This window comes from Neolamprologus brichardi, chromosome 22 (genome assembly GCF_056152115.1).
Source record: "Neolamprologus brichardi isolate AB-2024 chromosome 22, ASM5615211v1, whole genome shotgun sequence".
Classification (NCBI taxonomy): Eukaryota; Metazoa; Chordata; class Actinopteri; order Cichliformes; family Cichlidae; genus Neolamprologus; species Neolamprologus brichardi.
This window is the reverse complement of record NC_142124.1, coordinates 7340450-7364147: the sequence shown is the minus strand read 5'-3', so window position 1 is coordinate 7364147 and position 23698 is coordinate 7340450. Positions and strand designations below refer to the sequence as shown.

The following is a 23698-nucleotide window of genomic DNA, read 5'->3' as shown; positions in this document are numbered from 1 at the left end:
ACTTAGGTTTGCCGCTCTGAATTTTACAAATCAAAACAACTACAAATTTCAACTGAATTAACAGGGGGCCAGAAAGAGTCGCAGCTACAGTTAAATTTAAATTTAAAACTATAACATTTGTAGAAAAGCAACAAAAAATTCAAGATACATCAAAGAATTTAGCTTTTTTCTCGGAAATAAGTCACACCCTTTTACTTTAGTTCATATTACAGCCTGGACTCTTATATTAATTTTTCTCTTTGTAAAAATGTAATAAAAGTAACATAAATATTGGAAATACAAATAAATTCAATGACCGATCACTGTGAGGTTCAACACTGCGGTGCCGTTTAAATCTTTAACAGCATATTCTTTAAATTAAATGTATTTTTTTCCATTTTATTTCATGCCTTTGGTGTTATGTCTTGCTTTGGTAAACAAAAAACAAGAACAACTAATGAAGGCCAATGGATTTATTTAGGGATCAGAAGTGGGCAGCCAGGTGTTATCTTCAGCTTCCCACAGAGCATCTGTTTTACTGTACTGAAAGCTCTTTGACCAGGTCTCCTTAACTTAACCCCGCTTCTCACCCAATATGACCTGAATCTCAAAGGCTGCTCTAATCCAATAAGCACTTTCAACACTGATATGCTCGATAAAGGCCAGCTGGAGAAGCACACACTGTATGTTCCAGGGATTTGGGGATTTTGCTGCCATTATGATTTTTGCAGAGATTCATCTCCCACCGACACAGATTCACAAATAAGACACACGACATTATAAAAGACTCAAGAAATGCAGGGACATGAAATAAATGCAAGCACATAAGAGGTTGTGTTAGAACTTTAATATTTTCAATATTTAGTCTTTTTTTGTTGTTTAGAAATATTGCACATGGTCAACATGCCTGCTTATGAGATAACACTCACATCGCTCATCCTAAAATTTCCTTCTCCAAAGTAAGGACAGTTTATTTTTAAGCACAATCATACAGTGTACACGCATACGTGTGTGTATGCACATATGTCTGTGTGGGTGTGTGCACGCGTGCATGTGATTGCACATGCATGCAGACAGACACTTTACAGCCCTAACCCCAAAGTAATGTGAATTGATAGTCTTCTTTTTACCTGCGTGTATTTATATATATATATAGATATATATCTACATATCTATATATATAGATATATATATATATATTTCACATATATCCTGAATCAACTGGGTTTGATAACAGTCAAGATGGCAGACAAAATAGTCATGGTGACTATAAAAATACTGTCTCTAGAGTAGAATATAGAATGTAGATACAATGAAAAATATACTATTGATAATGTTGCTGTGTGGTGAAAGAACGAGAGGTTGGTCGTGATAACACGCTACCTGCATGTGCCAAAACATACACACAACACCCAAACACAGACCTAAATGCACATATATGGAAATACCGGTATATATATTTGTTTTTCACACATCCAACTGTATACAGAGAAATTATAGAGATACCCATAATAATAATAACTACCCCCACTCTTCACCCGAGAAGCAAAGAGCCAAAAAGTGCTATTTAAAAATTGTCTTTGACTTTTAGTAAGTTATACTTTCTATCGCTTCAACAAGAACAATAATTGCGTGATTCTTTTTTGTTTTCTTTTATACCATACTTATAGACAACAGCTCATCCCTCTCACTGTCTGACTGGGTTTAATATCTATGGCACAGAGCCTTGCCCCGAAAAAAAAAAAATAACCCACCCATTTAAAAAAAAAAAGTCCTATTGCACCATTTGATGGGAAAGGATAAAGTGTCGAGAAGAGAGGGACAAGGGGAGGGCTCCGGAGACTGCCCTCCAGTGCTGGTCTAGGATCCGCTTTCCCTGAACTAACCCTAACCAGAACCATCCTGAGCTACATAGCGCTTGACCCGGGACCAGTGCTTAAGGGCACTTTCAGACAACACTTGAGGGTCGGAGGGAGGAGAGCTGTAAAGGGGGGAGAAGGAGAGAGAGAGGGCTGAGGAGGAAAGCAGGGAAGGAGGGAAAGGGTGATTGATAACATAAGGAACAAGTTATTATTTTTTAACTACTAAAACAATCTCTAAAAACAATACTTTCCTGATTTAACTTGTGGCGGCCCCCAGACGGAGAGGGCCGCACAAATTGTGCAAACACCTGATTTCAACGTTTTACAAAACGACAAACGCCCCTGCTCCCCCGCTTCTGTGTCTGGTGAGAAATCGTAGAGGAAGGGGAGGGAGGGGAGAGACGGGGCACACGCTGATTTTTGTCCCCTTATTTGTCCAGAGTTTTGTTGTTGTTGTTGTTATTATTTTTTTATGCTGGAGAAGAAACACAATAGAGCCACGAGAGAGAAAAACAGGCCACGGTAAAACTGGTTATTTCCACGATAATGAGAAAAAGCAACATCATATCCATGGGGGGAGGGAGGGAGGGGGGGGGGATTCAGAGAAGTTTGGTTCTCGTCATGTTGTCCGTATTCACCGCTATCACGTCTTCCCATCGTTGGAATATGAATCTTGCATCCAGTTTCTCCTTCTTCCGCCCTTTTTCTCCGTGCTCTGTTGGGAGCTGGTCGGTGTCGAGTTTAACGTTGATTCTTCAAAGCCTCACAACCTAAAAGTCTCTTTACATAATCTCTTTATGGTGCCTGTTCGCACAGGTTTTGGGGGTCATGACCCCCGGCAGACATACAGACATATAGATCATCAGCTCCCGCCAGTAAGGACTCAAGTCTTTCATAATGGCAATAAACTGAAGGTGCAAAGATTGGTCACACCACATCACGACTCCTGCCTTCTTGTTTTTTTGTTTGTTTGTTTTGTTTTTCTTTTCAGGAGCGAATAAAATTTCATGCTTTCAGTTCCTCTTCTCACTACAATCACTAAAAACTGTGCAGGCCGATGGCTTGGTCAGACCAAGGGGCGGGGGTGGTGGTGGTGTTTGACTGTGTTTGTGTACTCACGCTGTACGGACGCGCGTTCGTGTGTGTGTGTGTGTACTGTGTATGTGTGTGTGCTGTCTGTCTTGCAGCATCGAGGGGCTGTGGAATATCAGTGGAGGTCGTTGGGGTTGTGTTTTTATGTCCTGACCACTGTGCTGAGGAGTGGGAGGACGAGAAAGAGGTCAAGTCAATGGCATCTGAGGGCTGGCTGGCTGGCAACAGCAAACTGCATCTGCACAATAAGTGACAAAGTGCCTTTGTGTGTCGTGGTCCTTGGTAGCAACTCCTGGGGGCTGCCAACCAAGAGTAACAGTCTGATTGTTAAGCGTGTATGTGTGTTTCTGTGGGATCATGTGCATGCTGGAGATTACATATGCACCAGGGCTGGTGTGTGTGTGTCTGTATGCATGTGTGTGTTTGCCAGAGAGATAGAGTTTGTGTGTCAAACTACAAACTACTGTACAAATGTGCTGAGAGCAGACCCGGGCAAAAGGGTTAACTAAAGACATTCTGGATACTTGGAAAATAAACAGCGAAAACAATACAAGAAGCACTTGACTCATCGTGACTTGCATGTGATTTGACCATATTTGAGGCTTTTTGATTTTTTTTTTTTAAAGGTCTGATTAGATGATCCAAGCGCGCCTTGAGTAGTTTGAATCATTTGTGACCACATTCCACATTTCTGCCCAGGTCTGATGGAGATTAGCGCCAGTAGATAGGACCTCACTGGTTAACGCACTCCTCTCTCTCCCTCTTTGTCTTTCCTCCATTCTTCTGCTTCGTCTCCCTCTCCAGCTTACGATCCCTCGCTTTTCGGCTCCTCGGGACTCCGCCCTTTGTCTCCCTGCTGCTCCAACCCTGCATCCTCCCGGGTTGATTGATTAAAAGAGGAGCTGTGGGAAGAGGCGGGGCTGGTTTCGGCCAACGCTCCGGGCTCGAGGGCTCCTGGCGTGGCCGTCTGCATGATCTTTTGACGGACTTCGCGGATTTTCAGCTGCAGGCACACCTTGTTGGGAAACGTGTCTGAGTAGCGCGCCTGGAAGGCAGCTGTGGCCTGAGCTGGAGAGAGGAGAGTGAGAAGGAAATTATGTTTATGTCATTTTTGCACTTTGAAAGCCCCTCGATTCTCTTCATCACAGACTGCTGCTGCTTTTCTCACTCACTTTTATGAAAAAGTGGGAAGGTCTACCGCCGCACCCTTGTTGTGACATTTAAATAGCATACCAAAGTCCATTCACGGGACATTTTAACATTAGCTAGACCTCTATACATTAAAATGCTCTGCTGCCTGCGAATGGGACGAGCTAAGAAATAAGAAAATGTATGAAGCTACATTTTCTTATTTCATTACAGCATTTTAAAGGATTATATTTATTTGGACTGTAATTTATCTGATTATTCTGAGGTCTGGTGTATTCGGTGTATTTCTTCGTATTAAGTGTCTGCACTGTGTTGTCTGTGTTTTTGTAAACATCTTTCTTGAAAAAATAACAATGGAAACTCCCACTTAAATAAATGATTAAATAATAATTTGAAAAATGCAAATTCTTCTTTCATTGCTTCAGTCTGACAGTGATTTTGCTTTTTAAGTTGTTGGTGGAAGCACACAGCTGTGACATATTTTCATCATTACTGCTTTTGTTATTAACAGGTTTGCACTACATAATGATTCTAGCTTTAGTTTGCTGCTTCTCCTGTGATGTCATGTCTTATCTACTGTTAGCTTACCTGAGGGGAAGAAGCCATGGTCATGAAACAGCTGCATGACGAGGGCCCGACGCTGATCCAGTGTTCTGCGCAGAGACGAGTACGAAACCCTGTCCAATTCTCCCGGGGGAACCTCGCCTTCTGGACCTGGTTTCACAAAGAGGTCCATCAGACCAGCGTCAGGCCATCTCGGCATCTCTCGATAGGGTGTAGGTGCCGTACACGTCATACCTGCTCTGTCGAAGGTAAATATTTCTCCCTCACACTTGGGGGCGCTCTTGGGGGTGTTGGGCTCTGAGCTGCAGCTGGACAGGCGACGAGTCTTTCTCCTCGGGGAGCTCGGGTCTTCCCCAGTCAGCTCAAGGTCTGGAGGGAGACGGACGTGTGAGGAATAATGAAAGGCAAGCAAAGGAAAAGAGGAAGAACAGAGACTTTGAATGTGGAGATTTTGTTCCACAGGATATCAGCTGTTCACATCTAAAGTTTGGAGTCATCTCTGAATTTCTGACTCGTACCCGTGGAGTTGCGTCTCTTCTTGCGGTAGCTGGTCAGGATTGCTCTCGGTGAGGTGGCCAGACTCTGCAGAGTGGGTGAGGGAAGGACCTCCTCTGGGTTAAACTCTGGCAGCTCAGCAAAGCGTTCCTCAAAGTACGTCTCCGAGAGGAGCCTGCACACACAAACACAGTCCAGTTGTGCGGTGGTTCAAGTATCAAGGGACGACTTCTGAATGTATTCGCATTCCTTAAGGCCGAGTTCTGCCGTGACTTTCTCGCCTCTGCGGCTTCCATGCTACTTTCCTACCATCTAAATAAAGAACATCAAGAGTAAGCACTCTGCCCACTCACATTCAGTAAACAGAGTTTCCATCATAATCTTAGAAAGTTGGAGGTTTGGCCGTGCACTAAAAACAGACCTGGATGCCACTACGCTTTAAAACGAGTGCTCATTAATAAAGTCAACAAATGGAGTCCTGTCCAGGGTGCTGCTATTTTCCCTTCAAGCTGCCAAAATTACATAAGATTCATTCCTGTTGTATGCGCTCTCTCAGCTTGAAAATATGTAAACTGTTAAAATGAAAGGAAGTCTTTTTATTTTTTTATTTTTACCAAGACCAGAAAGCCAGAAAGAGCTGGCAGGCTTGGCTTATTTTTCTCTGATTTGGCAACGATTCTATGAAACTTCAGTCTGACCACGGCGAGAGCAGATCTGGACTTTAATAAAAGCTTTTCTTGCAGCTAAAGATGGAATCTGGCTTCATTATAATGCATACTTACCTGTTTCACATCAGTTTATACAGTCCGAATCTGAGGTTGCTTAAACCAACAAACCCACACAGTTGTAGAAAATATAAGAAGTAACGTTAGAATCTCAGGAGTCCTCTGACATAAAGGTTTATCAGCCCACTTACTTGTCATGAGAGTCAGGCGTCTTTTTGAGTGGCGGGGGCCGAAACTTGGTCTTCTTTGAGGAAGAGGGAGGATCTCTTTCTGCAGGTGGAGGAGGAGGGGGGTCCAAACCTGAGGGTGGTGGTGGAGGTGGGGAACGAGGTCCAGCCTGGGAACAGAGTGCGAGGTTTTCATCTGTTAAAGGTTGCACTGTTGGTGTGGTTGTTTCTGAGGACATGAGGAGCTTTTTAAACTCTCCTGTGAACGCAGAATTATTTTGGCCAATAATTGTAATAACTTAAGGGTTAAAGTTCAAGGAACTTTAAACGTAACTCGAATAAAAAAATAAAAAGGTTTGACGTGTGGATGCCTTGTGTGGGCAAGCAGAGGTCTCTGTTGGCTCACACCTCCACTGCAGGATGTCTGTGGTGGAGGACGGGGGGCAGGATGACAGAGGAGAGCTGCTGGAATTAGACTGCATGACGGACACTTGGTGCAATTCAGAGACAAAAGCAGCTGCAACAGTTTTGATTCTCTCTCAGGCTCAAATGTCGAAACATTTTACTTCCTCTAAGTGAATGACTTACAGACACTCCCAATGCACACTGAAGGGTGAGCCAAAATCTCAAGGCACATCTGTCTATATGTTGTTTGAAATATCACCAGTCCTCCTTTTAATGTTATAGTGGTAGATGAAGGCAGCATCTGGAGCTGGCATGACCTTTTAGGACGGGGAACTCGGTTCACGGGAGAAAAGTGAAATGTAAAAAATGATCACTTTATCTCGACTACCAATTATCCAACTACAAACCTCTGTATATTTTATATATTTTATTTTATTGCTTACTCTATTTAATTTGTAAAATATGTATACACACACACACGTAGAAAAACATATTTAGTATACACATCCAGTGATGCATATACTATTATATATTGTACATATATTTATTAGTCTCAGATTTAGCCATTCTTATATTTTGCTTGTTTTATGTTATTGTATTTTTGCACAACTCTGCTGTTTGTGAAGCTCGCACACAAGAATTTCACTAGCATGTACTGTACCAGTGTACCTGCACATGTGATGTAACAATAAAAGTGATTTGATTTGATTTGATTTGATTACCATGATTTGATCTGTGGTTGTTCAAAAATCTTTTAGTTGTATTTCAAAATTGTGATTTGTTGTAAAAACCTCCAAAATCACTTCACACAAGTTCTGAAAAAGAATCTGTATCGTTCACAGATAATTTTTGATTTGATTCTGATTCACTCGGAGAAACATATGGTGAACAGATAAAAACTTCAGATATAAAAAGTATTATTATAGTATGAGTGAAGGCCCCATGCGGCTTTGTTCACCTCTTTGCTGCTGTTGCCCGTGCTGAGCTCCTCTCTCTCCGTCTCTCTGCCTCGCTTCTTTTCACAGCTCTCTCGCTCGTCGTCCATCTCACTTTGTTTCTCCCTCTCGTATCCATCCCTCAAATTTTCTTCTTTGATGCGCAAAGTGGTGTCCTCCTCTTTTTTCACTAAAACACAAAATAGATCATTTTTACCAAATTACTTATCCAGTTAAAAAAGTTGCACATTGCTGTAATTTTCCTTTAGGAGTGGACGTCTGATGAAGCCCACATTACACTATGAGATAAGTACAAATAAATCCACCAGTGTTCTAAATCAGTGGACCGTTACCTGCGATGATGCTGCTTGTACAGGTGCCCATGGAGGAGCTGGTGACACAGCTCGACAACCCCTGAGCGTCACTCTGAGCATCCAGCTGGCTCTCGTGCTTCACCTCCACCTCTGTTCCCATGCCAGGGTGAGGGGTCGCCACCGCTGAACCCTGAAGCCCTACAGCCAGCGGAGAGGGAGGGTTCGCCACGTCCTGAGCTGGAGCCGCCCCTGCAGGCGGCACAGGCGTCACTGAGACCACACCAGTGGGCAGAGCGACGGGTGGTGCAGGGTAGATGGCAGTTAGTACCTGAAGAAGGAAACAGGAAACCAGGCATGTCAGCGGGTGAAATAGACTGAAGTGAACAACAACAGTGTTAGAAAAGACACTCCACCCGACGCTGCCAAAAACAGGTCTGACCCCTCCCTGCACCGGGTCTTTGCTGGCGTCCCGTGAACTCCTGGACATTGGCAACGATACTTTTGGGATCTGTATGTCCAGCTTGTTTTGATGCTTGATCGGGAAGATTTTGTGGACTGCGCCAGAACACGAGGTTTCCCAGCAGACCATCACATTGTAACCAGATGATCTAATTCACTTCACCTGTCAGTGGGCTTAGTGTTGAGGCTGATTACTGTGTGTTTGTTTTGCGCTCTGATGACGTTTAACTATTTCATATTCCACTGGCGAGTGAGGAAAACTAGTCTGTAGTGTGTGCTTTAAAAAGGAAAACCAAAACATAGCAGTGACTTCGACTGCAACACAAAGTGGTATAAGTAAGCTACAGCCTCGAGTCACAGAAGTACTTTTTTTATTAGCATTTTAATAAAATAAATTAGTAATTACTTAAGTTGGGTTAATATAGTTATTTTTACTTTATTTCTGTGTTGCTTGCCAGATGGCAGCAGTTTGGACAGTTTCTTTTTTTGGTTCACTGATCCCAGTGATGTTGTGATGTTTTGGGTGGGTTTATTCACCTGCTGAGCCTTTTGGTCTTGGGAAATCCACATCTCATACTGGTTTGTGATGTTTCCAGTTAGAATAAGGCCTCTCTTTCTCTAAAATCAACAACCACGTCCAAATGTGGGATTAATGATTGTGGTGACTTAGACTTTGCCGAGAGAGATGGTGGGAATTCATCTAAAACAGGGGCTACAAAGCCTACAGTGTGCATCTTGTTCTCTGTTCACACTGAGTAATTATTGATTTTCCTCTCTAATATGAATTCTATTTATTGTATTCAATGATGGCGACATGTTTGAGAATGCAGTCATGGGTGTAGAGTACAAACAGGAGGGCGTTACCACCCTGAACTCCTTCAGCAGGAGAGACAGTCACTTTGAACTGTCTGGGGTCTGTTTTAGAAGAAGTCTGGTACATGAAGACTGCTTTTGTAATTGTTTTCACATCTTTATCATTACTTTCTCTCACACACCTCTACACTGCAGTGATATTTGATACTGTGCAAATCTCGTTTTACCTGACGACCGGTGGTGCCCGCTGTCTGTCCCGGAGAGCTCTGTGATTGACAGCTTAGAGGCTGAGCTGGGGCGAGTAGCGGAGGCTGACCAACGACTGGCTGAACCAGGGTTTGTGGAGCTGGGGCGATGGCGGTGAAGCCCAGGGTTGCCAGAGAAGACTGGAGATATGCAGGACCAGGGGGTTGTGGACCCTGCTGGTGCGTTGCCGTGGTGACACCTGGACCTGACTGAACATACGTGATCCTGGACGACAAAAAAGCCATATCAGTAGTGACCAGAAAAAATATATAAAATAATAATAAAATGATTAGTGTACGTAAAAGATGGTCGTAGCCACAGGCATCATGGTCCTAATTTGTCGGTTTTGTGTTTTCTAGTTCCTTCTGCGTTATCTGACTTTGACTTCATGTTTGCCAGTGAGTAATCGGCCTATTTTACTCTGAAAGTTAGGTTAGTCATGTGTTTTAATGCAATCTAACTTCCTGCCTTTGTTACTTTTCCCTCCTTTCCTGATTGTCTGACTTGCCTTTCTTAACTGCTTTCACCTTTGCTTTGTTACCCAGTCAGCCCTCTGTGTATATTTAATGTGTCTGTTTTTTGTCAGACTGTGTTCATGCCCTCTTATCATGCCTCTCCCATGCTGTTTTTTTAGCCCTGTTATTGTTTTACAAGACAAGCGAGTGGAGAGCTAAGTAATTAGATAATGCTAGCAAGCCTGAATAGACAGTTGCATCCATGAACTGTATGGTTGCAATGCACAGACACATATCTGCTAACAGACTAACAACATACTAGAATTGAACTCACCAAAGCTAACTCACACAGTCTGTTAGTATAATTAATTGCACAGCAAACCATGTGATGTGTTGCATAAATGCATTAAAATTCTCCAGAAGGCTCTAAAATTGGATCAGTTAGCTGCTTGCTGTCTCATTAGTTGTATTGTTAGTTGTGTAGTTACATAACTTAAGACACTAACTGTACTTAAAACGTATGACAAAATTCCTCCCCTGTACAGTCTGTATGAAGAAAATATTTATTTGCAGCTGGATCAGATAAATATTGGGTTTGTTTGAATAAATATGGTTTAAATGTTGGGTGTAAATTTGTTTACTGTCTATAAAATACTCAGTCATGATTCCAGCTTTAAAGAAACTTTCAGAAACTTCTCCGTATGTAGCAGTTTTGCAAAGTGTAAGGCTTTTTATAGTTGGTGTCATAGTTCACATGGCTGCAAGGGATAATGGAGAATTAAATCGTGCTCAAAGTGTTGGACTTTCTTTATCTGCATTTGCTGCACATTAAGCGATGGCATGACCCAGCTAAAATCAATATCTGACAGCATCTTTTAAAGTTGTTGAACTCCAGTGTCTCTGAGTCCTTTCTGACCAGCTCGCTCATTAGTCCAGTAAAGTTTAGTCAGGGCACATTTTGCTTGTCTTTCAGGTGTTAGGCCTGTGTTACTGACCTGGTGGGTGGAGAGGTCAGGAGAACGGTCTGTGGGGGCGCAGCACCGGGAGTCATCACCGTTGCCATGGAAACAGGATAGGGGCTCCCAGGATGTACTGTTGCTGCACCGCTAGGGTGGACGTTGGTCTGCACAACAGGCATGGAAGCGATCTGGATGATCTGGAGTGGGGGAATCAGAAAAACACCATTCATTCCTCACCAGGTTTCAGTTTTTTAGAGAACAGGTTTCACATTTTATCATCTCTCTGTCATGTATCCAGTAGTTAAAAGCTATAAACATACAATGTATTTTCATGGTTGTGAGAAATCAAAAGAATTAAAGCCGGGTTTCTGAGCCTACAGCCTATAATAACATCTCAAGCAGCCCTTTGAGCTCGAAAAACAAAGAAAGCAATGCCGTACATGTAATTCGCCCTCAGTTCGGGTCACGGTGTGAAAGCACAATTACTAAACTTTTCTGTTCTTGTGAGAAAGTTTAATTCCTTCCTAAGAATTAGAAACAAAGCTGGAGTCCACAAATGTGACAGCCCCTCACTAATGTTAACGACCATCATCTAATTAAAAAGCTTATAGAGATCTGTCAAAAGAGTCGATGTCTTTATATGGTCATCATAGAGATAAAATAGCTTCTTTCAGACGGTGCATGAACTGACTCAGTATAAGATAAGAGTTCTTGTCTTGTAAATAAAGTCCAAGAAAGAAACATGGAGATGGAAATCAGCATAATAGGTCCCCTGATTAATGATACAAATCGGGTGTCCTTGAGCACTGAAAGAGATATTATAAAAAGGAGACATGGCATTCAAATGATTCTGATTTGAAAAATACCCTATGTGAGAAGTCTGCAACACAAAGGGGGCTGAAGTAAGAGGTAGAAGTTTCACTTTCAGAGGAAAGAAAGCTTTTTAAAACCTCATTTTGTAGCAAATTTAGCACTCTGACATCAGATTTGACTGATGATTCTACTATGTGGAGTTTTTATGATCTTTTAATTTAAATAACGCTCAACACAACTTCACAAATAAGAGTAAAAGGCTGCTTGTAATGTGTGAATCTAATTTTTTTACTCAGAGAGATAATTCTGCTCCAAATCAGATGAGTAAAACATCCTCGTGTCATCTGCTTTGTTGTCGCCTCACTCGGGTTTTAACGTCGCTGCTGCTCCGAGCCACCGGGCTGGCAGGTATTTATCTCTGACACCGTGTTCTTACCTTGTTTCCTGTCGCAGGGCCGTTCTGCACGGGAAGAGGCGGAGCCACCAGGGAAATGGAAGGATGAGGAGGAGTAGACCCGGTTCTCACTGTTGCCATGGGAACCAACATCTTGCTCTGCAAGACTGGCGACTGGGTTTGGACTGATTAGTGAGAAGCAGGGAGAGAGAGAGAGAGAGAGAATTAAATCACTCAGCGTGAGGAACAGATGAATCGAGTCAAAAGAGGGGAGGTGAAGACATCAGAGGAGCGGCGGTGGGTGGAGACACGCTGAGACGGAGGGAACATTTCAGCTACAGATGCTAGTGAAATTCCTTGCTGATAACAAGGTGGAATGACGTCCTGTTGCTTCTTATGAACAGAGAGTGATTAGGACGTGGGCGGGCGGCGGGCACTCATAACTCATGTCAATCATGTATCTCCCGTTTATGTAAGCCAATCAAATCGACTGTAGTGAAGGGAAGAGCAGCAGAAAGAAAAATCAAAGAAAGACATTTTTACTTTTTATTGCCATTTTTTTTTTCTCTCTCAGCCAATCGTTGCTCTCTGTCTCACCTCTAGTCCCGGGGCTGACTCTGATTCCCGCCCCCGAGTGCACGCCATTGGCCAGGGCGGCATTTGCGGGCAGGGAGAGGATTTGCTGGTGAGTGAGTTGAGGGGAGGAGGGGCTCTCGGTGGGCAGGATGTACTGCGCCTGTCCCGGGGTCGTGGGGCAGGCGGGAGGTGTGAGAGAGGAGGTGGTGGCAGCAGTGGGGTGGAGCTGGAGGACAGGTAGGGGGCTTTGGATGTGTAGGGAGAGGAGCTCCACTGCTTGAGCGGGTCCCAGACCTAGGCTAGTGAGCAGGCTGCTGCCTCCTACAGGGGTTACACTGACTGGACCAGGGGAGGAGGACGACAGGTACCCACCCCCTGCTGTGATCGGCAGCTGCTGAGCACCTCCACCCCCAATCAGGAGAGTGGCCTTCTTGTCCTGTGGCAGGGTGCTGAGGGTGATGGCTCCTTCCACCGGCTTGCTGGCGATGGGGATGGGCGTGCTGGCGATGGGGCGCACGACGTTAGTCACCATCGTGGGGGCCATGCGGACGCCGACCGGGGTCAAACTCTGCTGGGCCAGCGGTGGAGGAGGCTGGGCAATGGAGAGAGAGGAGACACCCTGCCCACCTCCTCCATTTCCTTCTCCTCCACCCGCTGCCGCTTGCTCTGTCTTTAGGGCTCCCTCGCTCTCATCCTCTCCTCCATCTGCGCCTCGCTTTCTCTTCTTCTCTGACCCGTCTTCAGGACCTCCTCCGTTACCGCCACTGTTCCCTTTAGCCGAGGAGGAGTCGGAGTGAATGATGGAGGGAGAGGAGGAGGGGAGAGAGGAGCGAGCCACAGGCTGGAAGCCATGCTGGAGGGAAGAGAGAAGCACAGAGATCAAAGGGGGAAAGTTAATATGTGAAGTTCTTCTCAACTTACAGTAACTTTGAAAAGTCTGTGGGTTTTTAATGCTCGATGGGAATAAAGAAATGCAGAAAAAGGCTTAAAATAAAGCACCAACAATATGATGCTAATTTAACGCTGATGACTCAGAATCACTTTCGATCAAACAGAAAGAGCTTTGTGCTAAATTTCAAACTTTACAGACTCCAAGAACAAGTCAAATAAGACAAACACATGTTGGATGAACACCTCTGTAAACCCTGCACGTACCTGTCCATCTGGTTCATCCTCATCGCTGTCTGTCACCCTCTCTTTACACTTGAGGTCGATGGAGCCTTCAGGACATGAATCTTCTGAGGGTGAAATATCACACAACCCCTTTTATTATTAGAATAATTATTAATAATTATTCTTTATTCACCTACAAAACATTTTAGCCTTATCAATTTCATTGATCTCTTTCTTATTTACTCTCTTCAAAAAATATCGGCACAAGTGCACAAAACACACACAGCATACTTCAAACCTTTCATGGGTTTAGATTTTGTTTGGATGTTTGCGAGTGGTGGACACATTGAGAAGTCTTGTGTGTCAGAACACTTTAAGGCTTTTTCATGAATTTTTGGCTGAAATGTCTTTATTACAGTTTATAACAGTTAAAAATAGAACAGAGGCTCTGAGGATTTCGGATTTCTTCATTCCTGTTTTATTTCACAGTAACCTGCTGAATCCACACACGCAGGAACGATTCACTACTCTGCCTTCTTTTGGGTCTTTTGTTAATTGTGCTTATGTCACGTATTCACCTCAGCGATGAATGAATTCTTTCTATTCTAAGTCAGGTCTTTTTTCCTTTTCCTTTCCTTGATGTTCCCTGTTTCGATTTAACTGATACTCTTTCTTCTATTTCAGAGTGTGTCATATTTCCTTGTCTTTGTCTCCTGTTTTGTCCATGTGTCAATCTCCTTCTTTCTTCTTATTTCCTGTTTTATTTTGGTGATGACGTTCTCTTTGCCTATTGTTCCTTTGTGATTGCTGCCCCGCCCTCATTAGTTTCATCTGTATTCAGTTGTGTCCACTCAGTCCTGTGTATATATCCACTGTATTCTTGTCTCTCCACTCTCAGCTTTCAGTTTTTCTCAGTATTATCCATACACTGTAAAAAAGATGGCGCTAACGTCACTTCAGAAGTGAAGCTTCAACCCTGCATTCTTTCTAATGACCAGCAGGGGGTGACGTCTCTGGTTCCAGTTATATAGAAGTCCATGTGAAAACGGCCTTTGCTGTAAACACTTTCGTTCCCACACTCGTCACACCAAAACGGTGGGATTTCACCAACCAGTGGGTGACATCATTGTGGCTACATCCATTTTTTAATGCTATTTATGGTTTTTCCTTCTATGTGTCTGCTTTAGATTTCTGCTTTTATTGTGAAATACTGGACCTAACTGGACTCTTCTAAGTATTTATCAGCCATTTAAACCTTGCCTTTTGTTTCCTGCATTTGCATGCTCTCTCCTGCAGATCCTTAATACCATGTGTTTGTGTGCGTGACAGGGATATTTACTTGTGCCACAAAAGATCTAGTAGCTGCGTGAGCTCACAGAAGAAGATTAATGACGAAGAAAGAGACCTGCCCTGTCAGAGGCATTGTTATACTTATGAGTCACGTCATTATTATTTTTTTTTTAACAACAAAAGTCTTCAGCTTCCTACTGGGCGTAGTGAAACACACATGTTTATAATAGTGAAAAGGAAGTATCCTGTAGGTTGACTGGAAAATCTACACCTATGACTATGAATTGATTTCTTCTGTAGATCAAATGATACAAAGGTTGTTAAGGCTGCCTGCAGACTTTCACAGCTACACTGGGAATTATGTGCTGTTGTGGTCGTGATATTTTAAGACTAGCAATTAGCAGCTGAAGTGTTAGGGCTGCATGACAGAGACACTTTTTTTTCAAGCATTAGGTATTTGCTGACAGAGTCACACTGGGTAAGAAAACAGAAGTTTACTGGCCATCATGGGAACTGAAACTATTACTCTCTGGTTATGAAACTGTAACCTCACTAAAATCACTCTGCAGATAATCTCACTCACCCATGACATCATCGTCTCCCTCTTCCTCACAGATGACCATGCGTTCCTCATCGCTAGTCACGTCCTCGCTGGCCCCACCCTGGTACAGCGACTGCGGCGGTGGACGGCCGCGAAACAAACTTGTGCCGTCCTCCTGAAAGTGGAGAAAGAAAGACGTCACATGAAGTGATTTCTCTAAAATATATCACCGACACAGAATGACACCAGCCAACATTTATGTCCAAAATATGGGAGATTTTATTTTTTTAGGAAGACAAAAGTATTTTTATAGTGATTGTGACACAGAGTGCCACTAAAGTTACTGAATGTTTAAATAAAGTTTGCCCTGAAAAATGTAAAATAAATCATTTTTAAGCTACGTCCTGCAGTATAACCAGTGATCTGGAACTACTCTGTGTTTTTGGTCCCTGCACATTCTTCTCACGGCACAGAGATATCACTATTTGTCCTAATTTGGTTGCAACTAGTTGTGTAATTTAATATGAGTGGGGAGGGGTATCTTTGGTGGCTTTACAATATTTCACGTATGAGTAATTGATTTGTAAACCTCAAGTCGTGACTGTTCAATTCAGTTTTATTTCTATAGCATTAATTCACAACAGCTGCCCTAAGGTGCTTTATACTGTAAGATAAAGACCTGATAATATCAGATAATCAGACAAATAAGCGGCACTTGATGACAGTAGGATGGAAGAAGTCCCTTCTGACAGGAAGAGACCTGCAACATAATCAGGGTCAGGGAAGGGCAGCCATCTCCTGGGATGGTCGGGGGAGAGAAAAGTAAAAAAGGGAAAGCATAGAAGACAAATAAATACCACAGACTATGGGAGAGAGAAGACAAACGTTACTGAGATGCAGTGAAAAGTGTGTAAAAAGGTCAGGGGGGAACAAAATGCTCAGTGCATCATGGGAAGTCCCCCAGCAGCTTGAGGCTATAGCAGCATACCTAAGGGATGGTTCAGGAATGTGTGATCCAGCCCTAACTATATGCTTTATCAAAAAGGAAAGTTTGAAGCTGAATCTTAAAAGTAGAGCCGGTGTCTCTCTCCTGAATCCAAACTGCGAGCTGAGAGGCCTGATAGCTGAAGGCTCTGCCTCCCATTCTACTTTTAGAAACTCGAGGAACCGCAATTAAGCCAGCAGTCTGAGAACAAAGTGCTCAGTTGGGATAATATCATACTATGAGGCTTCTCAATCTACAGCAAGACCTGATCATTTAGGACTTTGTATGTGAGAAAAAGGATTTTAAGTCAGTTCTGGTTTCAACAGGGAGCTAAAGAAGAGAAGTCAGTACGGGAGAAATATGATCTCTCTTTCCAGTACTCTCGCTGCGGCAACTGAGCCTCGCTCAAGCTTTTCAAGGAGCTTTTAGAACAACCTAATGATAGTAAGAAATCACAACAGTCCAGCCTCGAAGTAACAAATGCAAGAGCTCATTTTTCACATCCGTCTGTGATAGGATGTTTCTAATTTTAGAGATTTTGCACAGATGAAAGAAAGCAGACCTAGACATTAGTTTAATATCCTGGTCTAGGTTCCTCTTTCCAACTTCACTGAAGTCAGCAACTCGCACACAATAAATTATTATTTATTTTACTGTGTTTTAAAGTCACCTTTCTGATGCATGTTGCTGTGAAACAGACACCTCTTAATGCATGTTGTGGGTTACAGATGGATTAAAATCTCATTAAAATTACATGTGGTATGTGAATTCTGTATGTAGACAGCATTTCGCAAACAATCTGACAGATGAGGTAACCTTGGTAACAGATGCATGTATTCCAATTATTTACAAATAAATCTGAGGTTCACACAAATTCCCAGGAGTTTCCCCGAGAGATGGAGGAAAACAGGATTGTCTTAAAATATGGGAGAAACCCGTGAAAAAAGTGTTAGTGTTGGAAGATGTGCTGTTTATAAACTCTACAGAAATCAGACAGAAGTAATGCAGCTATTATTAAAGCATGCATACATTCTTTCCGCCTGTGGCATCAGATGAACGCCTTCAGACAAAAGCGCTCGCATGTAGGCCTACTCCTCTGTGATTAGGAGCGAAGCAGCAAACACCAGTCTCATACCTTCAAAGGCACAAAAAAAGTAGAAAGCGAAACCTTTGAAGTTGGAGGCTGCTCTCCCCCAGAGCTTCCACTGGGTTTTCAGCAGCAACAACTCGAGCCCTCACACAAAGCACCGAGCGAGTCCATTTGAACTGCTTTTGAACAGCGTTCGGCCAAAACGCTCTGCGGTCTGAGGGACACACGTCTGCGGTGTGCGTGTAGAAGCACACACAAACACTGCAACCGCTGAGTTCATGTGGGTTTTTTAAGTTACTTCACTCTGTTGCTTCTTCATTTCACTCTGGGATGCATTTTGCTCTAAGAAACTTGTTAAATACACTCAACTTGACACGTTAAATAGATTTACGTGGGTGTTTTTCTGAGAAATTACACTGTTTGGTAAGTAACCAGTTGGTGGTATCCAGTGATCTGAAACAGCTTTCTTCACAGTCTTAAATCTCCTGAGTCTGTTTGCTGCCTGGCAGCTACAGATTAACAACCTCGCACCTTCTCCAGGTCTCTCTCCCACTCCCTCTGCTCCAGGGTGTGCACTGCACTCTGGGAAAAGGCTCGGGGACGGTGAGACGGCCCCCCAAACATCCCTCCTCGACGCTCCGATGCCCCCGGCCATCCCGAGCCTCCCCCCTTCCCTTCCAGCACCTGGGACTCTGAGTGGGCATCTGGGGAAGAGAGAAGAGCAGACTCAGAACAAAGATCAAATATCACATTGAATCATCAAGGAGCGGATCAATAAAGCTTCAAATCAATACGTTTATACTCAGAAACGCTCCTTTATATTCTGACAGTCGAGGGGTTTAGTTATTGTTGTCCATACTGAACAAAAGCCTGACACTTGATACAAATGTGTGTAACGCTTTGTGCATTTTATAATAAAATACAAGCAAATCCCTTTAATACTGAAGACGAGGCTCCTCCATTATAGAAAATAATCCTAATCACAATTATTTGTGATAATTTAATACTGATATTCAGCCTTCCCTTGGCTCATCTAGAGAAACATTGTGAGTTTTATTTCCTCTAGATGGAGCTTGTTAAACAACAGCTCTCTTTGACTCCTCTTTCCTGAAAACAGAGTGAGTTTGAGCTTTTAGGGAGGGGCAAAAGAGCACAGGTGTAACCTAAAGTGGTGTGTTTATGTCACACCAAGACAAAAAAGGTGAGAGTAAGAGTGCTGATGGTCCCTGATCTGAACTTGCCAGCTGACTGGGGTCATTTTATAATCTGTTCTGTTGATGTGCTGATTTTTTTTTGTGGGTATGAAAATGTAAAATCACCTGAGTAAGAAATGGTTTTCTATAGTTCACCAGTATTTTTTTTAACTTGCTTGGAAAAATTGTTAAATTTCGTAATATTACTATATTACAGCTAGCAAACTCAATACGTTTTATACATATAAATTATGTGAAGATCTAAAAAAAGCAATGCTTCATAGCAACAGTTGGTATTAAAATTCACTGCAGAACTTATGAAGGTTCGAAGCGATTCATAGATGTTTTTTTTCCCTTTAGCTTAAAAATGCAGATTAGAGGTGATCATCGCACACCTATGCTCTCTGACATGCTCCTCTCCCGTGGCTCTTTTGGGGTACCCCGGCCCTCTGACAGAGACTTTCTGCGGTCCTTGTTACACCACTTCCAGTCTGGGTGGGCTCTGAAGTGGGCCTCTTTCACCTGGATGAGGAGAAAGATGAGGAGGAGGAGGATGAGGAGGAGGAGAAAAGGTCTTCAACTTTCTGTTGAAGCAGTTTCAGTTTCTGAATACCAGCTGTGCAGATTTCACATCCAATAATTACAGAGAAGCCACTTGAAACTGGATGTTTACAGCAGCTAATGTGTTAGACTCAATTCAAAACATTTAACCAATTCATTACAAGAAAAAGCACAGAAGTAATAAAATCGGAGGAAAGCAGAAGAATTTAAGGGTGTTTGTTTACCTGAAAGGCCAGATCGTGGTACTGCTGCTTTTCATTGGGCCCTAAAGCGTACCACCACTCGCCCAGGATCTTGCTGACTGTGCGGTTGTCCTGGTTGGGATGTCGCTGGTGCACCAGGGCCCGGTGGCGTTTACTGAAGATCATGAAGGCATTCATGGGACGGCGGATGTGGTCCTTTTCCCTCTGGTTAAAGTTTGGCAGAGGACACGAGTGTTTATTGTAGTGACATTTAACAAGCAATCACCATCTGCTGTTCCACTTCTATTTTTTACATCTTGTCTGCTGGTTGACTGGGTGAACTCCGGACTGACCTTTCTGTCTCCGTCCTTAGGCAGTGCACTGAGGGACTGTGTGCGTCTCTTAATGGTTCCAGTGGAAGGCGATGGATCGTTGGCCAAACCCGGGGAAAACCTGCATCCACACAAAAAGAAAAGTGAAACTGAGACTCTGACTGAGACGGGAATTCAAGGGAGATTCCTCAGTCTGAGGCTCTATCCTCTGTCCAGACGTTTTACCACAGTTTAAAAAATAATATCCATCCACGAATGATTGCATTGACAGGAAGCAGAGTGACACAGAAAATATTACAGGAGAAGAACTCAAAAGAAAGACCAGAGATTCCTTTGTGAGGACCACCTTCGACATTCCCATTTTTCCCTACAATAACTTTAGATAGAAGATGATCCTGGTATTATAAATGTAAAAGGGAGACCTTTCATGAACAGCCTTCTACCCCACAGGAACATTTAGCAGTTCAGTTTTGCAGTTTTGCTTATGATACTGATCCTCAAAGTTGGCAAAAGTCATTCTAACAAAATGTGGTTTCGGCTATAAATTGTGACACTTGAAATATATTCGTCATTACAAAGCGAATATAGCAACACATTAGAGTCCTACTGGGATGAGTATCCATCATCAAGCGATGACACAAAAATGTAAAATGAATACAGACGTGAGAAGACTTACATCGCCAGGCATATGTGATCCTGGCTTTAATGTTTATTTTCTGAGAGCAATAAGCCGCAGTCAGGGAGCGAATCTGTCTCCAGTCTAACTATAACACAATCCCAGAGTATGGAAACAAAAACTAGGTCAGCACTGATATCACAAGTCTGTGTTTTAGGGTTTTCTGGAGTGACATTTACACCTTTTAAATATAAAAGCATACTAGTGTGGTTACATACTGCAAGTGACTCTCAGGAAAGCAATGCAGCAGAAGGGTCTCTGATGCAGTAGTGCCTGCTTATTCAGATATCTCACTCCTCCACCTCATATGTTTTAAATTTGTTTCACAAATTTGCTGCAGGAAGGGAAGGTTCAGCTCACTGTGGCGTTTCATATGAAGTAACCACTTAACCAGTATGAGATGTCGTGCTGCAGAAACCACAAACAATGTTTCCTTTTTAGTGGTTACCTGCAGTTTTTTATGCAATCATGAAATAATGGAGCAGTTCTTTCCATTTGTGTTGCTTTTTCCACTTCGTGTATCTTTCATCTGCTGTAAATTTAGTTGGCACGACGTTTCTCACCTCTTCGAGACTCTGTGGTAATTTCTAATTTTCAAAACAAGGCTGGGTTTTTTTTAAAAAAATCCCCTTTGCTACTCACAAAAAAAACAAACAAAAGATATAAATTAATGAATAAATAATTAAGTCATAGAAATAAAGGTTGGCGGTGGAATGTGGTGGATGAGTCGTCTCAGACTGATGAAACAAACGGCTTCAAAGTCTTGTGGTTTAGAAGCAAACACTTTTGTATCCCTTGCCACAGGGCAGCAGGGTGATCAGACTGTGGCTGATATTGTCTTTTAGTAGTGTTTCAGCTCTGTGCAGACACCTCAAAGCGACCTTCGCTATCATTACGCCTGCTAACTACTGAGAATGTATTCAATGAATTCCACTGAAACGGCTTTTTCTGCTACGAAACTGCATTCCCCCCGAGACACTGAACTGGTTCTGGGAAAAGGCAACCAAACATACATAAACCTGGAATTAGTTTGACCTGCTGCTGTAAACAGCAGTTAAAATAAATGGTAAATGCAGTGATGTGCTTTACTTTTTTAATATTATTTCAACATTACTGTTGTTTATATTAGGCTGCTTTGAGTCTCTAACAGAAAAATCATGCTGGGCTAAAACATGATTTTGGCTTTAGATTTGGTTACAGTTTTTAACAGTCACACATGGCAGATATGGGACCAAATCACTACCCACCTCTATGTACTCTGAGGGCCTGAAACTCAGAACACTTTCATAATATGAAGTTCAAATTTTGTAATTATTATATAACTTACATTAACTAAAATTATAAATAAAGTAGTTGATTATGAGGGTATCAGGTGGGATCAGGTTTGTTTAACCTTACATGGAATAATCATCCATGAGTATAAGGTGATCGTGATTGCAGAAAACAGAGATTGTTGTTGTGAATACAATACTGGAAGTATTAACCATCCCCAAAGGAAGAAACATCCAAAAATAAACTCTTTCACAAGCTAAAAAAATTGGTTTGAATGCATTTTTTTTTAAATTCCAAGTATTGCTGAATCAAACTGTTTGCTCGCTGTTTTGAGCAGTGATGTCAGAGGAAAACAAGCATCAGATAATAAAAAGAAAAAAGAAATCTGATAGCATGCACAAATGCTTAACTAATCTGTGAATTTAGATAGTGGTTAGACTGAGTGTTGATTCTATCTAGTTTTTGTTTCTTTGTATTAGTATTTTAGTTGCTCACGAAAGTGAAAAAGACTGTAGTGGATCAGCAGAAACTGCATGGGTATCGGTACAGGGATGAGAAAGTGTTAATAAGCCATATGAATTCATTGCTTGACACGATTTTTTATAGACCACCAAGAAAACAGAAATATTTTTAAAAATCTGTCAAAGCTTTGTGTAAAACTAAAAATTATATCGGTACTGATTAGGAAAAAAACCAGAAAAAACTAACTGAGTTTCAGAAAAAAGTCAGACATTAATCAAGTGTGACATTTAACTTCTAACACAATTTTTTTCCGCTCATAAATGCGTGTAAATAACTTTAATTCGGCATGTGAATCAAAAAATAATCATGGACATTACTATATTTTGAGTTTTTTGTCAAGCAGTACATTTGAAAATGTATATTTTAGTATTAAAAATACAATTTTGATTAAGGAGATTGCACATACTGGTGGAACAACCACTACAGAAACATAAAAAAATTCATTTTTTCATTGTGCGGTGGTCTAATGAATTTATTAAGAACTGTACAGGTGTTGATAAGAGTTCACTGTACTCAAGTACAGAAACCTGACTAAACTGTACAATATTAGATTATTTTTTATGAACACAACAATAGAAAAACATGATTTTACAGCTGTTGCTGCAGCTGATGACAGTTTTTTGTTACGTATGAATGAGCAGTTTCATAATGACAAGTAAACGAAACGCTAACCTTATCTTCAAAAGACATGACTGGTCATTTTATGAGAAAAAACAAAAGACGGATTTAGTGTTGATTAATTGGAAAATTTAACTTTTAATTATGATATTAAACTTGACGTAGGGGGGAAAGTAATGAAACTTACAGGAATGTAGAAATACTAAGAATTAAAGTGTGAACATACCAGTTATCAGTATTAGAAAAGATTATCCGAGGGCGTCAGCAGAAGGATAATAGTTTAGTGTTGACTCTCAGACTTTTTCCTGAGAGCGACAGGAAACACAGGAAATCTTGTTGCTACACTTGGTGTCAGATAAAAGGAAATAATAATAAAAAAATCTGTTTAGAAGAAAAGCTTTTGTGAGCAGGCAGACAGAAAGTCTGTTAGACAGTGAACTCGGTGTCAAGCTGTGACTACATGAATATGGTGGTTTTTTTTCTTCTCCTTTTCTTTTCTACTCAACATTTTTGGCAAATATGGCAAACACAAGAAAAAGAAAGAATAAATAAACAAAAGCAGACGAAGGCACAAGAGTAATATTTACAGTGTCCATGGAGATAATGATTAAGCTATGGGAAACAAGGGAAAAAAAACCATAATAATGAGTCAGAGAGTTAGGATGGGGTAAAAAGATATTATCGGAAAAACAAGCTTAAGAAATGTCTGCCAAGACATTACACAGAAAACCCCTCAAAACAGTCATTAACAAAGCCAAGTTTATAGCACATTTTAAACAACACAGCACCATCGTATGGAAAATAATAATTAAGACTTTTACTTTATTAACTGATTAGAATATCAGGGTTGAGCCTTTGGGGAAGGTTACACACATAAGCATGATTGATCCAAACAAAGAGACTTGTGTTCCTGTTACTTTT

At 41.9% G+C, this 23698-nt stretch overlaps 1 protein-coding gene across 4 annotated transcripts in view; it reads right to left on the bottom strand.

Annotated features, from left to right (window-relative positions):
* Positions 1-816: 816 nt before the first annotated feature.
* cica (capicua transcriptional repressor a) overlaps positions 817-23698 on the bottom strand; it is a 58246-nt gene continuing 35364 nt past the window's right edge. For 2 of the 4 annotated variants that reach the window (XM_035909276.2, XM_035909275.2), the window contains exons 6-21: positions 19711-19810; positions 19400-19582; positions 19010-19136; positions 17953-18125; positions 15389-15521; positions 13558-13640; positions 12424-13255; positions 11869-12011; positions 10656-10816; positions 9187-9430; positions 7727-8015; positions 7397-7563; positions 6058-6203; positions 5165-5316; positions 4671-5015; positions 817-4001 (exon numbers count right to left, since the gene is read on the bottom strand). In XM_035909276.2, coding sequence (XP_035765169.2) covers positions 3739-4001; positions 4671-5015; positions 5165-5316; positions 6058-6203; positions 7397-7563; positions 7727-8015; positions 9187-9430; positions 10656-10816; positions 11869-12011; positions 12424-13255; positions 13558-13640; positions 15389-15521; positions 17953-18125; positions 19010-19136; positions 19400-19582; positions 19711-19810 — 3541 coding nt within the window. In that variant the 3' untranslated portion in view covers positions 817-3738. The remainder of the gene's footprint in view (positions 4002-4670; positions 5016-5164; positions 5317-6057; positions 6204-7396; positions 7564-7726; positions 8016-9186; positions 9431-10655; positions 10817-11868; positions 12012-12423; positions 13256-13557; positions 13641-15388; positions 15522-17952; positions 18126-19009; positions 19137-19399; positions 19583-19710; positions 19811-23698) is intronic. The other 2 variants (XM_006794440.3, XM_006794442.3) reach the window with 2 other exon arrangements.